The sequence below is a fragment of the Neolamprologus multifasciatus genome, chromosome 15 (genome assembly GCF_963576455.1).
Source record: "Neolamprologus multifasciatus chromosome 15, fNeoMul1.2, whole genome shotgun sequence".
NCBI classification, from domain to species: domain Eukaryota; kingdom Metazoa; phylum Chordata; class Actinopteri; order Cichliformes; family Cichlidae; genus Neolamprologus; species Neolamprologus multifasciatus.
Window position 1 is genome coordinate 30,059,770 of NC_140453.1, and position 13,844 is coordinate 30,073,613.

General features: G+C 44.4%; 1 protein-coding gene across 19 annotated transcripts in view; it reads right to left on the reverse strand.

The window, feature by feature from the left end:
* adgrl2a (adhesion G protein-coupled receptor L2a) overlaps positions 1-13,844 on the reverse strand; it is a 105,749-nt gene that overhangs the window by 19,209 nt on the left and 72,696 nt on the right. For 15 of the 19 annotated variants that reach the window (XR_014869597.1, XM_085134123.1, XM_085134131.1 and 12 more), the window contains 10 exons: positions 8,949-9,242; positions 8,324-8,427; positions 6,390-6,575; positions 5,920-5,958; positions 3,961-4,144; positions 3,172-3,294; positions 2,597-2,802; positions 1,790-1,963; positions 1,116-1,325; positions 252-472 (listed from right to left, as the gene is read on the reverse strand). Coding sequence is in view for 18 of the 19 variants with exons in the window: in XM_085134123.1 (XP_084990249.1) it covers positions 252-472; positions 1,116-1,325; positions 1,790-1,963; positions 2,597-2,802; positions 3,172-3,294; positions 3,961-4,144; positions 5,920-5,958; positions 6,390-6,575; positions 8,324-8,427; positions 8,949-9,242 (1,741 nt within the window). In the remaining variant the exon portion in view is untranslated. The remainder of the gene's footprint in view (positions 1-251; positions 473-1,115; positions 1,326-1,789; positions 1,964-2,596; positions 2,803-3,171; positions 3,295-3,960; positions 4,145-5,919; positions 5,959-6,389; positions 6,576-8,323; positions 8,428-8,948; positions 9,243-13,844) is intronic. The other 4 variants (XM_085134124.1, XM_085134133.1, XM_085134128.1 and 1 more) reach the window with 1 other exon arrangement.

Genomic DNA, 13,844 nt, shown 5'->3' on the forward strand with positions numbered 1-13,844 from the left:
GTTGAGTCTGTCAGCCACTTTCAAATTACATAAAAAATTGAACAGCTGCCCATCCCTGGCAAAAGGCGCTCAAATGTTTTGGTGTAGTCTCCAGGGATGCACATGAGGTGCTGGCAGAAATGACGAGCGGATTTCTTTTCAGAAATCTGCCACACGCAGCCACAGCAGGTAAAGCCCACACGCTGCAGCATCCAGCATGTCTGCTCTGCATTTCCAAGAATGTTTTCAGAGAGAAAAGAAGCTGCGCTCACGCTTTCTTGGTCCCGTAGCTCCTGTAGTCGATAGCTGCTGAGACGCCGACAACGATGGCGGGGAAGAGGTAACCAGACACGTAGTAATACTTTTTCCGCGAGTATTCGCTCTCAAAGACTTCTACGAGCATGAGGTACAGCTGGACTCCCTCAAGACACATCCAGGAGAAGGAAGCTAGGAAGAAGAAGTGCAGGATCCCCGCGATGATGGCGCAGCCAATCTGAGCAGACAGAAAAACAACAGATTCAGACAATCAAAGAACAAGAAACAGTGAAATTTATTAAATAATCTTTCGACATCAAGATGCCACGTGTCGTTTCCATCTGACTTTTGTTGTTGTCGCTGTTTCTTTAGTGAAAATTGCACATCGTGTGCCCCATCTTTTATTGAAGCTGCCTGAAAAGACTGCGTTCGTCGTTTCAGGGCGTCTCGTTCAACAGCAGAGAAAAACAATGAATATTCATTCACCACATGGGCTCTGACTAAGCACAGGTTTAGCTTTCCATCAGCACAGTACAAATTTAAATGCCATTAGTATTGTGGGGTTAGAGTTAGGAGATTTAATTCTTTGGAGCTGTGGAAAAAGAGAGAAAAAAGCTGCCGTTGCTCAGCGATCGTCGCTGCAGCTTCGAAGAGGGAAAAAGACCCATCAAGCGGAAGACATGTCCCTTTAGTAATCTATATTAATGGCGTTGTTTCACTCGTGTCGTGTCAGGGACAAGTGGGGAAGGCTAGAAACAAACAATGCTTAAAGTCTTATCCATTTTACTCTGGAAGGGTCTTTTGTGCGAGGGCTGAGAGGCGATAAGGAGAGAGAGGATGAATCAAAACCAAATCAATAGGGTGAAATCATTCCGGCTTACCCTGGGTTCCGTCATATCGATACCAATTAGGAATATTAACTCTGCAATGAAGAGATTAATGCACAAGTTCTTGTGGATGGTGTTGCGATCGCTCTGCAGGCCCCGGAAGAAACAGAAGGTGAAGATGCTGATCATGAGGCAGACGAGGGACACCACGATGCCCACGCGAGTGATGACGGTCAGGAGCAGCTCGTGCACTTCACTGCTGGCCTGGAGCGAAAGGGGGAAACGACAAAGAGGGAGATAACGAAGGAATAACTGCTTACATTTACATCCCAGCATAATGAGATCAATCAGGAGCAACAAAAGGACACAGAGTAACCAATTTCATATTTTCGACTACATCACTATCCCGTGACATATCTTCGGGCACCCGTGGTGATGATATTGATTAAAAAAATCTTTCTCTTTCAATAATTGTGGTTATTTCATTATCGTTTGCTTCTGGGTGTAAAATTAGCAGAAGATGCGCTCAAATCAAGCTGAAAGATGAAAAAAGTCTGGCAAAAACAAGCCAGTGCGCACAGATCGACTCATTAAACCGCACCGTGATAGCTGCAATCTTTAGCTGCTTTAATATGCAAGCCTAGAAACTAAAACGTTAAGGGTCTGATCTTGATTTAAGCGAAAACGCTCCAATGCTACGGGTGGGCATGAGAGAAGACTGGACTCACTGAGGTTTCGCGGTGCGCCATGAGGATGGCGAAGTTGGTGAGATGGCTGCATGAGCAGGTGGTGTGTGTTTTATTGGAGTCCAGGAGTTTGCAGCCTTGGGTGGACCAGTAGCCCATCATGCTTCTCTCAGAGTAATTCCAGAAGGAGCAATTGGAGTTGAAGTAGTGCTCCATCTGCAGATAACAAGAGATATGGTTAAGTGTCCAAATAATTGACTTCCTGAAATTGAAGCACATGTAGAACACAGAGGCCATTTACCCCCCACTCATAGAAAGTATTTTTCTGCACTGATATGGATGAGGATTTTTCACTTCACAGCTCTTATGAAGCAATTCATATGTTGTATCTCATTTGGCACATGCTTGCCGAATCAACCGAAGCACGGTCGCGTCTACGAGGCCTTAATAACAGAGAAGCGTAATTGTTTGACGGCACGTCTTTGGAATTGCACAATTTCTCTGATAAAGAATGGAGTCACGCGCGGCCCTCTGGGAACTCTAGTGACAACTTTAAAAGACGAAAGATAATTGGTGCTCCAGTAATTTCATCCTAGATTGTAGGGCTAATCTAGGAGTTAATTTCCCTCACTATAAAAGAAAATGGGTATCATTTATATCCCAATGTTGATTAAAGAATTAGTTTTCATTAAGAATTCACTTAGGTTCTAAAGACTCCTTTAATTTGATGTTCAATGACTTAAATAAACTGCCGACTGACCTCGCCAGACATTTACAATTCAAATTGCACATCTTCCCTCCTGGTGTTTTTAATATGGCCCGTCCATTTGTTCCTGCAGGCGGACTTACATCGATGTGCTCCAGGGTAAAAATCACGGGGTCGTTAATGAACACGCGGCTGGACTCTTTGTTGATCGAGGCGGCGATGATGTCCGAGTTGACGGCTACCGAGACGTTGCGGGCGTAGGCGTCGTTGTCCATCTTGATGGTGGCGTTTTCCGTGCTGAGGAACTGGCTCAGGTTTTTGTAGAGCATGAAAACCAGTTTGGCAACTCCTGCGGGGCGAAAGAGCGACGCGATTAAAACAATAGGGGGTAAAAGAAGTGAAGACAAAATATGCAGAAGACCAGAGGACAGGAAAGCTCTAAAACTGACTCCGTTTATTTTAATGTAGCTGAATTTAAATTATTCAAGCAATTATCTGCATGATGAGAGAAGTGAGATATATTCGCTGAAAACTTGTACAAATGGGCTTATTTGTAGGTTTAAAATCGCAGCGCTTTGGAGTTTTTCAGATAAACTGCACTCAGTCTCTTGAAAATGAATCCATTTCACAGTTTCTCCTACGCTAAAGAATCACTTTTGTTTGTCTCCGAGTTCGCAGAGTTAACTGTGACCGAGCTCCTCTCGCTTTTTTAACTCACCATTCCGACTGTTGAGCTTAACGGTATTGGCTGAGAGCTGAATCGAGATGCCGCTTTTGCCGATCTGTGGAAATTTGAAATCCTGGACCTGGCCATCCGTGCTGAGAACATACACTTCCAGGACTGCCAAGAGCAGAGAGGCAGGGATGAGTTAGAGAACAACAGAAAAACAGAAAATCGGTCGATTCAGAGCGTTTCAAAGAGACAAAAGAGAAAAAAAGCAGAAGGGAAGACGAGTTCTTCCTGACATTTCTACACAAGCTGTTTAAACATCTCTAAATGTTAGTGACAGTGTGCGTCACTCACACAGTGATTGTTTCATCCCAGTGCTGCTCCCACTAATATGAATAAAGCGGAGCTGAGAGAAACCAAAGGACTCTCTCGTACGATCAGCTGAAGAAAATGAGCGAAGGAAGAGGAGCTTTGGATAAACAATGTCCTTTTTTCTGCCTGCACAGCAGGCTAATGTTCACATTAGTGTATAGAGTTACAAGGTCTAGACGCACACATTTATAAAGTAAGCGCGCAATCAGAGAATCCAGTCTATTTAATTGTCTGATATTCATCACTTTGTCAGTAAGCGACTTGTTAAACCTAATACGCCTTGTTTTTCACTTCCCCCGAGGTTTAAACCCTTATTATGAAAACAAAGTCCTTTTTTACGAGGCGGCCTTGTTTCGCTATCACAGGAGTTACTCTTTCAATGAACTGAGCGCAATCAAATTAGCCGAGGCGCGCATCAATCACGGACGCTTGTCATTTGCTTACCGCAAACTCGGCTTTACTCACTTATATTATCCGCCGGGACTTTGACGATAGCCGGTTCCATGAGGTTGTCGGCGAGGACGAAGGCCCCTTCCTCCAGAGTATCCAGTAACATGGTGGCTGCGTGAGTTTGCTCGGTGCTGTTCATGTCCTGCCAGGACTTGAGCGCCTCGGGTCGCAGGAGGTTATCCACCGTGTCCACGATGGCCTGCGTTAAAGCAGATAACCGAAACAAACCCACAGAAAACAGATTCTTGAGTGTCTGGAAACAAGCGACGTTTTCCGTGGATGAGCTGTGACATGCAGACGCTGATGTGAGTTAGTGACGCTGTGCTGGAGTGAAATGGACACAAGTGAGGAAGCTGAAGTTTTTCAGGTGTGTATGTGATGGAAACATACTTGCAACACATTTCAAAATAACGTAAAATAAAAATGTTTTTAATGTGATGTTAATGAAGGAAGATCTGCTGAAAGAGCGGAGGAGACGAGGTGCTTCAGCGATGCTCGGGCTCTTTCTCAAGGATGTTGCGTCGACGCTCTGGGTCACAGCGTACCGAGCTATCACGTCTGTCTGATAACAGGATATTAAGAGACGGCCTGGTGAAAGCCAAAGTCTCCGTGGCTGATCTCAATTAAAGCTCTCTAATTGGAAAGTTCAGCGGGCAGCAACTTTCCTTTTCTTCACACACTTTACTGTAGAAGCAGTAATTACGCCGCCCTGCAAAGGCGCTCGAACAGTCGACCAAAAGTGTGCAGTTTGTAAACTGTTGTTTGTCCCGTGAACGCAAACCTTGTTTTTTTTACATCTTTTTTGCCATCTAACAGCTCAGGAAACACGGAGGAGAAATTGGGCAGAAACAATGCAGAGTTTTCTTCAGGAAATAATAAAATCAATGCGTCTAATCAGGTAATCAATGCTGGCGACGGCTGGAGGAAAGGGCGGGGGGGGGGCTAATGTGAAGTTGCGTCAGATGTCAGATACTGATGACTCAACAATCCCTGATCCTCTCTCTCTGCTGTAATTTACATCGACGTAACCTCTCGGAAGTCAAATCGAAATGTTTTGACTTTAAAAAGCAAAATGATGATGCGACGCGGCGGCGGTGGCGATATGACTACGTGTGTGCTTTTTGCTTTTTTCCAGTTTCCTGCCTCCTTTACGAGCGCGCGGCCGTTGACTGGCTAATTAGCTTGATCCATTTTAACACCCTCCCGAAGGAGAGATGGATTGAGGGGGGTGACTTTGGTGGCAGGTGGAGGACACCGATGTCCCTGATGGTGGGGGGATATATATGCAGCCCAAATACTGTGACGTGCGAACCCAACGCTGTGAAAGCATTTGGGGAAGAAAGGAGAAGAAAGCGCGTTTGACCCGCATTAACCCTATTAACCAGCTCGAGCTATAGATTTGTACCTTTAATTTATGAAACGCGTTACTCTAACGACCTCCAACCTGCGCCCTTGTGGATTTTCCCTTCGCAGGCTGTGAATGGTCAGGAAATGATCCGTAGAAAGGGTTTTGATGCATCACTACAAAGCAGCAAATCCTTCATCAAATGAGTAATGAGGGGGATGTAAGAAGAGGATGTCTGCTTGAGTTGTGCCGTTATTCATGTAGGCGTGCAGTCTTGAGTAAACACAGAAAATAATAACAGGGACAAACGGAAGAAACGACAAAATACACCATAGCTGTCGATGCATACAGGAGAGAAAAAAACAGAAGACACGTACACAGTTACAAAAAGAAGCCACCTAAGTAATCGGAGATGACTTCTCTTTGACTTAGGAAGCACTTTGAATACAACTGCGTTTTTGTGTGAAGCAATTACTCAAAAAAAGCAGGAAGCACAGGGAGGAGGGTGTACACGACAGTGGAGAGGGTGCATGCTGCTGAACTTGGGCTAGGGCATATACAGTACGGTAGTACAGGAATAGAGGGGACAGCAGCTGCAAGCAGAGTGGGCAGAAGCTTTGCTTCAGTACCTTCATGTATGCCCTGCATGTCCTTTCTCGCTTTTGGAGCTTTTTTTGTTTGAGAAGGAAAAGAACAGATACAAAATAGAGACATGTAATTTGCACAAGTTCACGAGCTTGAGTAAAGAATCGGTAGAAATAATAAAGGGCTGAGCGCTGGATGGAGAAACCAGTCTCAAATGGTGTGACGCACGAAAGCACCGTGGATCACACTCATGACACTGAATACACATCTGCTCAAAAATCTGCTTTTCTGTTTGTTTCCCAGCTCGGCCGAACTTGACGTGAAAAGCACAGAAAAGCAGACTGCTGACGTAATCTGGTGGAAAAAATCGAATCAAACGCAGCTATTGTATTAAAGAAGTATTAAGTTATCAGTAAGGCATAAAAGCGATGTAAATTATGCAGAGTCATTCAGTAAGAGGGAGCTGGGGAGAAAGTCGAGGTAATATTTTTTAATATGTGGAGGATCTGGTTACCTTGTTGAAGCTCCGTCCTGCAGAATCCTTCTCGCTGGGTCTGAGCTCCTGCAGCTGCGCATCCAGGATGTCCACCAGCTGCTCCATCAGGCGCACTGAGGAGCTGACATCCCCGGCAAAGATGGGTCCTTTGGTGTGCTTGGCTAATTCGTTGGCCAAGTTAGCCGCGTTTTCACCGCTGCGGATCTGCATGTGGAGAGAGTGAGTAATGTTTATGAGAATGCAAAAAGACAGACTTGGAGGGCTCCTTACGGCTCTGTTTCTAACATAAAAATCACACTTGAGTGAGTCCTTGAAAAACCAGTTATGAAAAGAGGGTTTAATGTTTTCTTCACACAGCAGAAGCTGCTATAGTGGCAGTTTTTTCTTTTTTTATTGTGTGCTAAGGCAAAAGAAAAAACAAGTCTACAAAGAGCGGTTTGCAAAATCAGACTGTGGTGCAGATTATACAGGAGGTAAAAGGCTTTTAATCAAAGGGCACCATGTCAGGGACTTTTGTCCCTTATTTCCGAGTCGGGTGCCAAAGCAAACGAGTCCACGTGGTGGATTTGGAGCAGATTACATGTTGGATGCTCTTCCTTATACAACCGTCCTATTTATGGGCCAGTCTGACCTCCCAGTTTCAAACTGGGTGAAGGTGTTAACCACTACACCACTGACCAAAGTGTAAAATCAAATACATACTACAGCTGTGTGGTGCCTTTCCTACTTTATAATGCAGTTTGTGTCATTTTTTTTGTTAACACAAAATTTGGATCGTTTTAACTCAGATATTTCACTTTTTTCTTTTTTTGTAGTCGTCTTCTATAAAACCAAAAACATAGGACACATCAGCCCTTTTTGTCATTCGAGTTAACCCTTTAAAACCGGTCGGAGCGGGCACGCTCTGTTTTGCGTAACTATTTTTAAATCCCGGTAGCTCTGCAACCACATGAGCTAGCGCAGAAATCTTTTTTGCATATGAAACCGGAGGAGTTGTACTTACATCTTATGCCATCAGCTTGTCCTCGGTCACAGTTTCCTTCCACATATAGCTTTGCAAAAACTACATAAAAAGCACTTGCAGCAACAAAAACATAATATTCCAGAAACACGCTTTGCCGATCCGATCAGCTGTTCATAACACTTCCTACGTTGGATTAGACATCAGCATGAACTATCGCATGTCCGCCATGACCTGCCCGAAACCGGAAGTGACGTCATTTTGCGGAAATGTAGGTTTTTTACCATCAGGGCCTCGTGAGCCTATACTGGTGTTTTTAAAAGTTATCTTTGACTTTCTGACTTTCTGTGTCGTTTCTGGGATGCTTAGGACTCATATTGCACTGCTGGAAATAGTTTATTTTGATGCATATGCTGTTTTTTTGCAAATTTGCATTATAATATTTATTTTCGTTTTTCCTGCAGTGTATAGAAATTGGTGTATTTCAAAAATAAAACTATGAAGACACTCAAAATAAATTTCCTGTGGTGGGAAACTAGTTTGTGCAACTTTTTTGTATTTACAGTTTTGAGGGATAAGCCTCTTAAATTTCTCTAACTAGAAATATATGTTAAAAAAACAAAAACGATTTTCAATTTTTTCTGTAGTTTATTGCACTTTTTTGCAATTTATGTAATTACTATGCACTTAATGCATACATATTATTAAAATCTGGGCTATAATGGTTGTATTGATGTATAGCAACTTGAAATGCTCCCAAAAATGGCTCCACAGCATGTAAAAATATAATATAAGCTCTGGTGGACTTGGTTCTATGGTAGGTCTTAAAGGGTTAATCTGACCCAGATTTGCTGCCATGTTTATATTTTTTTTCCAGCGAATAATTTACTTTTGCAATTGAAGTCCTTTACAGGAACACATCATCTTTGTCTACTCCTTATTTTAAGAAAAACACTTAGATGGAAAACAGCAAGGCAGAGCTCATACTAACCTTCTGGGCTACTTGGTTGACCCAGTGGGAGGTGCAGTTGCTGAGATCAGGGCCCTTTGGGTGCCAGTCCCCGGTGGAAAGGACACATAAATAAGATGCTGTGCCTGACAGAGAAAAACCAAGAAAACAAACAAGAAGAGAACAGTCAAGTTGAATCAACTCAAATCAAATATTTTTTATGAGGCTGCTCGCTGAACAACAAAGGCAGAAACAGAGATCAAAGGAAGAAATTGCACACGAGCAACACAATCATGCAAATTGAGTATTTATATGTAGAACATATATGAATCCAAAACATCTTTTGTGCACATGACAACATAAGCCTGAGCAGATGTTTCTTTTTAGTTTGTCTATCGAGACAATGTGCAGAAAACTAATTCTGTGAGCCTGTTATTGCTACAAAGTGACACGAGAGCATATACAATCAAATGAGGAACACACAAACAGCTGAGCCTCAGTCAGTCAGAGGCTGCTCACGTTAAAACGGCCACTGCTGATTCCTTTAAGCTAAATCTTTTATAATTAGAGAAAAGAAAGGAATATCTCGAGAGCCGTCGGGTCATATTGAACGCAGCGAGCAGTCGGCCCTGAGATGAGAGAGAGAAGGAAAGACGGCCCTGTTTACCTCGTGTTCCCTTGGGACAAGGTCGCTCAACAAGCATGCCCCTCTGGGTCTGAGGCCACATTATGTCTCTTTTCTCAATTGCCTTGCAGAAGCGTTCAGGTAAGGGGAAGGACTCCAGGGGTGGCGGGGAAGGAGTCTGTGGGATTACAGGACGTGGCCTGGGCGCTCCCCTGCTGCGCTCCTTGTACCCTGTTGTGGTGGTATTGTTGTCCACACCCCAGTGCACTGTGGTTGTTGTCGCGGCGGTTGTCGTTTTCGTAGGCGGAGTCGTGGTGACTTCTGAAAACGGCGGCGCTGTGCAACGGGAGAGAAAAAGCAGAAGTCAATATTTGGGTGGAGCGCCGCTGCGTGATCTGGAGGAGAACACGACGAGGCTGGATCTCACTGGGATACATTTAGTGTTTCTCAGCCTCCGAAAACACGATGCAGTGCTGCGAATAAAAATAATAACCAAATGGTAAGTTGACCTGCGGTTGCTGTGTGAGGTCAGCTCATTAGCGCGGCACCCCTGTTGCGCGAAACACATAATACCGAGGATTTGCTAAGAATATTCAACCTGGCAGCTTTTCAAAGCTTGACCTTCTGGTGGGCAGAAGTCTTCATGTACAACTAAACCTTAACGGCGCCCCCTGTAAGCAACAATCCCATTTTTTTCCTCAACACGTTCGACACTGTAATGCTTATACATCCAAGTACCCTGTTGTGTAAATTGCCACTAAGTGCTTTGTGCAACAAGCGTATTTGCTTTCCCGTTGACTATGGCTTATCCAAGGCACTCAGTCTGAAGCGAACAAGACAATAATTACAGTAACATCCTCCTGCCTGGCAATCATTCTTGCCTGGAAGATTTTGTGACATGGCTGATTAAATTTCACTAGAGCAACACGGAACCTGTATGTGCAGCCACGGAGCCAGAACATTCATTTTACAGTTGTTTCTCCCTACAACTCATACTCTGATAAAACAGGTGTGCAGTAACTCTTCCGATGCCCCGGGCAAAAACAATATGTTTCAGTCCCGGGGAAGGAGAAAAATAGTGCAGTCCTTACATTTAACATGAGCCACTGAGGAAAAACTATGAAGACATTTTTCATGTGATACACCGGAGGAGCGAGAGTAACGCTGTAATTACATTTCATAAAAGTTGAACATAAGGGAGCTTTATAGATGCAATGTTGATAAACACTGACTCTTTGATATAAATCTGCAAGTGCAAAAAGAAAGCAGAACAACCACCTCGGAAATAAAAATATTTGTTGGTTGAATTTAACAGAAAAAAGGCGAACCAATCAGAAGGAGCTCTGAACGATCTAATCGCGTTTGAGTACTTTGATTTCCTCCATTAGGCTGCCTATAGAGCATGCAGGAAACGAGGAGAGGTGCTGTTACACTGTTCAGCACAGTTGCTGTCGGTGCTGCAACACCTTGTGAAATAACAGGTGAAGGTAGAGACGAGGCAGAAAGTGAGAACAAGGAGATAATCTGAGGTGTAGGGGTGAGGCGAGAGAAGCGGGGAAACAGAGGCGATGATGGGAAGATTCAATAAGAGTGGGGTCAATAGGAAGACGTATTCGGCGTTCTGGTGAACCCCTGGCAATGACATCTCCATATCTATCGCCTCTTATCTGACTCAACCCTCACACACACACACACACCGATTCTTCCACCACCAAAGGCCCCATCGTGTGGATCAGAAGCTTCCACACAGTGGAGCTGAAGGGAATCGTCTTTGAGGCTGGCTGCCACCTGTGGAGAATTAGGCTCTATTGACCAGAGGAGACGACTCTCTGCGCTCCCTCCTTGAGGGAGGCTATAGGACGGCGTGCACACAAACACACAGGTGACATGAAGGTGTACACAGCTGACTGGCTGTTTTGACACTGAGCTGAAGGCAGATTTGGCCGGCTGGTCGGCTGGCTTCGCCTCAGCATCCCCCCCTTCTCTCGTCTCTTCTCCCCTACCTGTATCCTTTTACTCAACACAGTGAAATTCTTGGCTGCACAGCCTGTCACAGCAGTTGAGAGACAACCTGTGCTTAGTGTCCTTTCAGCACCAGCATTTAGCTGGCTGGGAGAAAATGTTTGTCTCTATTCTGCACCAATTTTCTTTTTATTTTCTTTCTTTCTCTTTTTTAAGACTCGCTGAGAAGAATCAGACGTGAAAGCAAGTTTTGCAAATTCCTCGTTGACTTTACAAGCTGTGGCAATCAATTCTGCGGCTCGGAAACGAATGTGTGTCAACGCAGTGTTAACACAATTATCGTCGTTTCTTCATAAATGTCTCGGTCAGAGTTGCTTGGCAAACTTCCACAAGACTCCCAAGAAACTGTGGGGCCCCTTTATGGGTTTCTCATTTCCAAAGTATGAAAGATGATAAGGCTAAAAATCCCAGTCTCTGTGGGTGGGAGGTTTAGGATCCAGACAGAAATAAAATGAAAATGAATTGCTGTTCGGCAGCGTGATTCGAGATAAAGGGCTCACCACTACAGCCAATAAATCAAAGAGGCATCTGCTGTAATCCGAGCACATTCCTTTTGCATGTCAACTAACAACTGTATCTTGTCTATGCTCTCATTCAACAGGACTACATGCAAAAACAAAAAGAAATTGCTGTGATGTTGGGGTTTACGCGCTAGTTAAAACGCCCGCAATCTTTTTACTCTCTGATGGTGGCTGCTGTCAACAGCAAAGCTGGGAACATAATTAATGTTGGACTCTTGTTGATGTAGATGAGGGGTTTCCATTTGAGAGGGACTACCCTGTGGCTCACGGAAAGGGCTGCGGGGTGGATTGAAAAAAACCAAAGAATCAGTTAGCTACGACAAAAAACAATAAAACCTTCGCCGCTCTGATTGGACGCCATCAGAGCTTCGTTAATGAGCAGTACTGGGAAGAAAACACATTATTTAAAATGGCTCAATTAATCCAGTTCGGAGGTTTCGTGTCATGTTTATGATGCAAACGAATCCGCTTTCCAGTGTGAAAACGAGGCTAATGTGGATGTAGGCTACACTTCCCACAGAGATCCGTGCGTAAACAATGCAGCCCCTCTGACCACTGCTGCTCCCGTGTACGTAGCGTGTCATCCCGTAATCCCACCAGAAACACAATAATCTCATTACAGTTATGCCACAGACTGGTTTCATTTAATCCAATGAACGCTGGGAGGAATTAACCCAAAGGCATTCAAATGGACACTCTTCTCAGGTAGTTCACAGAGATGTCTAAGGATGGGTTTTATAAGCAGAGCTAGCAGAGCCGAGTGAGTGATGGCTATCGATCTGTTGGCGGTGCTGCAGCAGGCCTTTCCAGACCTTTTCAGATTCATCACATTAAGCAAATACTTCTGTTTTCCATTGTGGCAACACATGCCTTGACACTCCTGAACTTTCCCCGTGCGACGTTCCTTTGATTATGACAAAAGAAGCAAATCCCACGTTCGGGCTATATATCGAATCCAGGACAGGATCCTTGATGATTATGTCTGTGCTGCACTCAGCCCAAGGGGAAGCTTCAATTAGCTGTCATACAGTGGGAGCGCACAGAGTGATATTCTCCAAAGCACCGCCGCTAGTCAGGGCAGACTTATTCATAACCTCTTTGTGCGATTCAACACCCACACGTTGTTGCACTTGAATGTATCCTGGTGGTTCGTTTATTACCACAGGGGTTACAGGCCTCGCATTGATGACAGACAATAAGATGGGAATTGAGGAGGGGAGAATGTCAAGTTTTGAGCCAGTGCAAAGCATATGCATCGACGCAACACACACACAGAGGCCAGATGAGACTTTACCAGGACTCGGTGTTCACGGCGAGGTGACAAATGAAAAGCGACAGCGTGTGTGTCTTTTATATTATGTTTAATGGCTTCACTTTCAGTAGGCACCGCATGGTTGTTCATCAGGGTAATGTTTCATACACATTATCAGGTGCTGTTTATCTTGTGAGGGAAGGGAAAGTGGTTTGGCGTTCGTTTCAGCTAATTTGCCACATTAAAAGCTAAAATAATTATTGGATGTCACTTATCACCTCCTCTATCCCCTGCTTTGTCATGGAATAATCACATGATGGGAAGTGAAGCTGCTTAAGAGATTTACTGTACCGCTTGTACCTACTGTACCGTTTTTGAGAGCGGGGAAAAAAACAACCTTTTTGTGCTGCAGTGAAAGGCTCGTGGTGATCACACGCCCATGAAAGGGGAAAGTTAACGAGCCCGTGAAACCACAAAACAGATCCAGGCCTGTTTCTGCCATCAATAGCGACCCGTGATGGGCTTTTGGGAAGGGGACCAACGAACGACCCGACACCGAGCGCAGGCTAATTGAAATAAGGCGCCGAAGTGTGAGAAAAACTGTAAATAATTCTCTGTGCTAATACTGCTGATGCGTCCCCGTTTCCGACGCGCACGCCGCTCGTCGTCTCCGGTCCCGCCTTGCATCGAAGTTCATATGGAAATGGAGCTGTTCTTGAGTACGAAGCAGCGTGATGATTTATAATATGTCTGTGATGCATTTTGATATCTACCAATAATAACAATAATACACAAAGGAAATTGGATTACACATCTTTCACTCTACGCCGCGTTTGTAGCTGTGGAGGGAACGCGGCGTATGATTGCTTGTGTATCAGCAGTAAATATTAAGAAAGGCGAGTGAAAATTCATATAATTTCCCATGAGTCATGTCCTTGTGAGGTGTGTACAGTACACATCTATGTCTTAGGGAACCTAATAGTTGGATTATGTTATTTTCTGTTGTCTCCAGTGTTTCTGTTCCACACAGCAGCACTGGAGGCAACACACACACACACACACACACACTTTGAAGGAAGCAGAGACATACACATTTACACATTCATATACACTCTCACACACAAAATGTATGGAGAACAGACT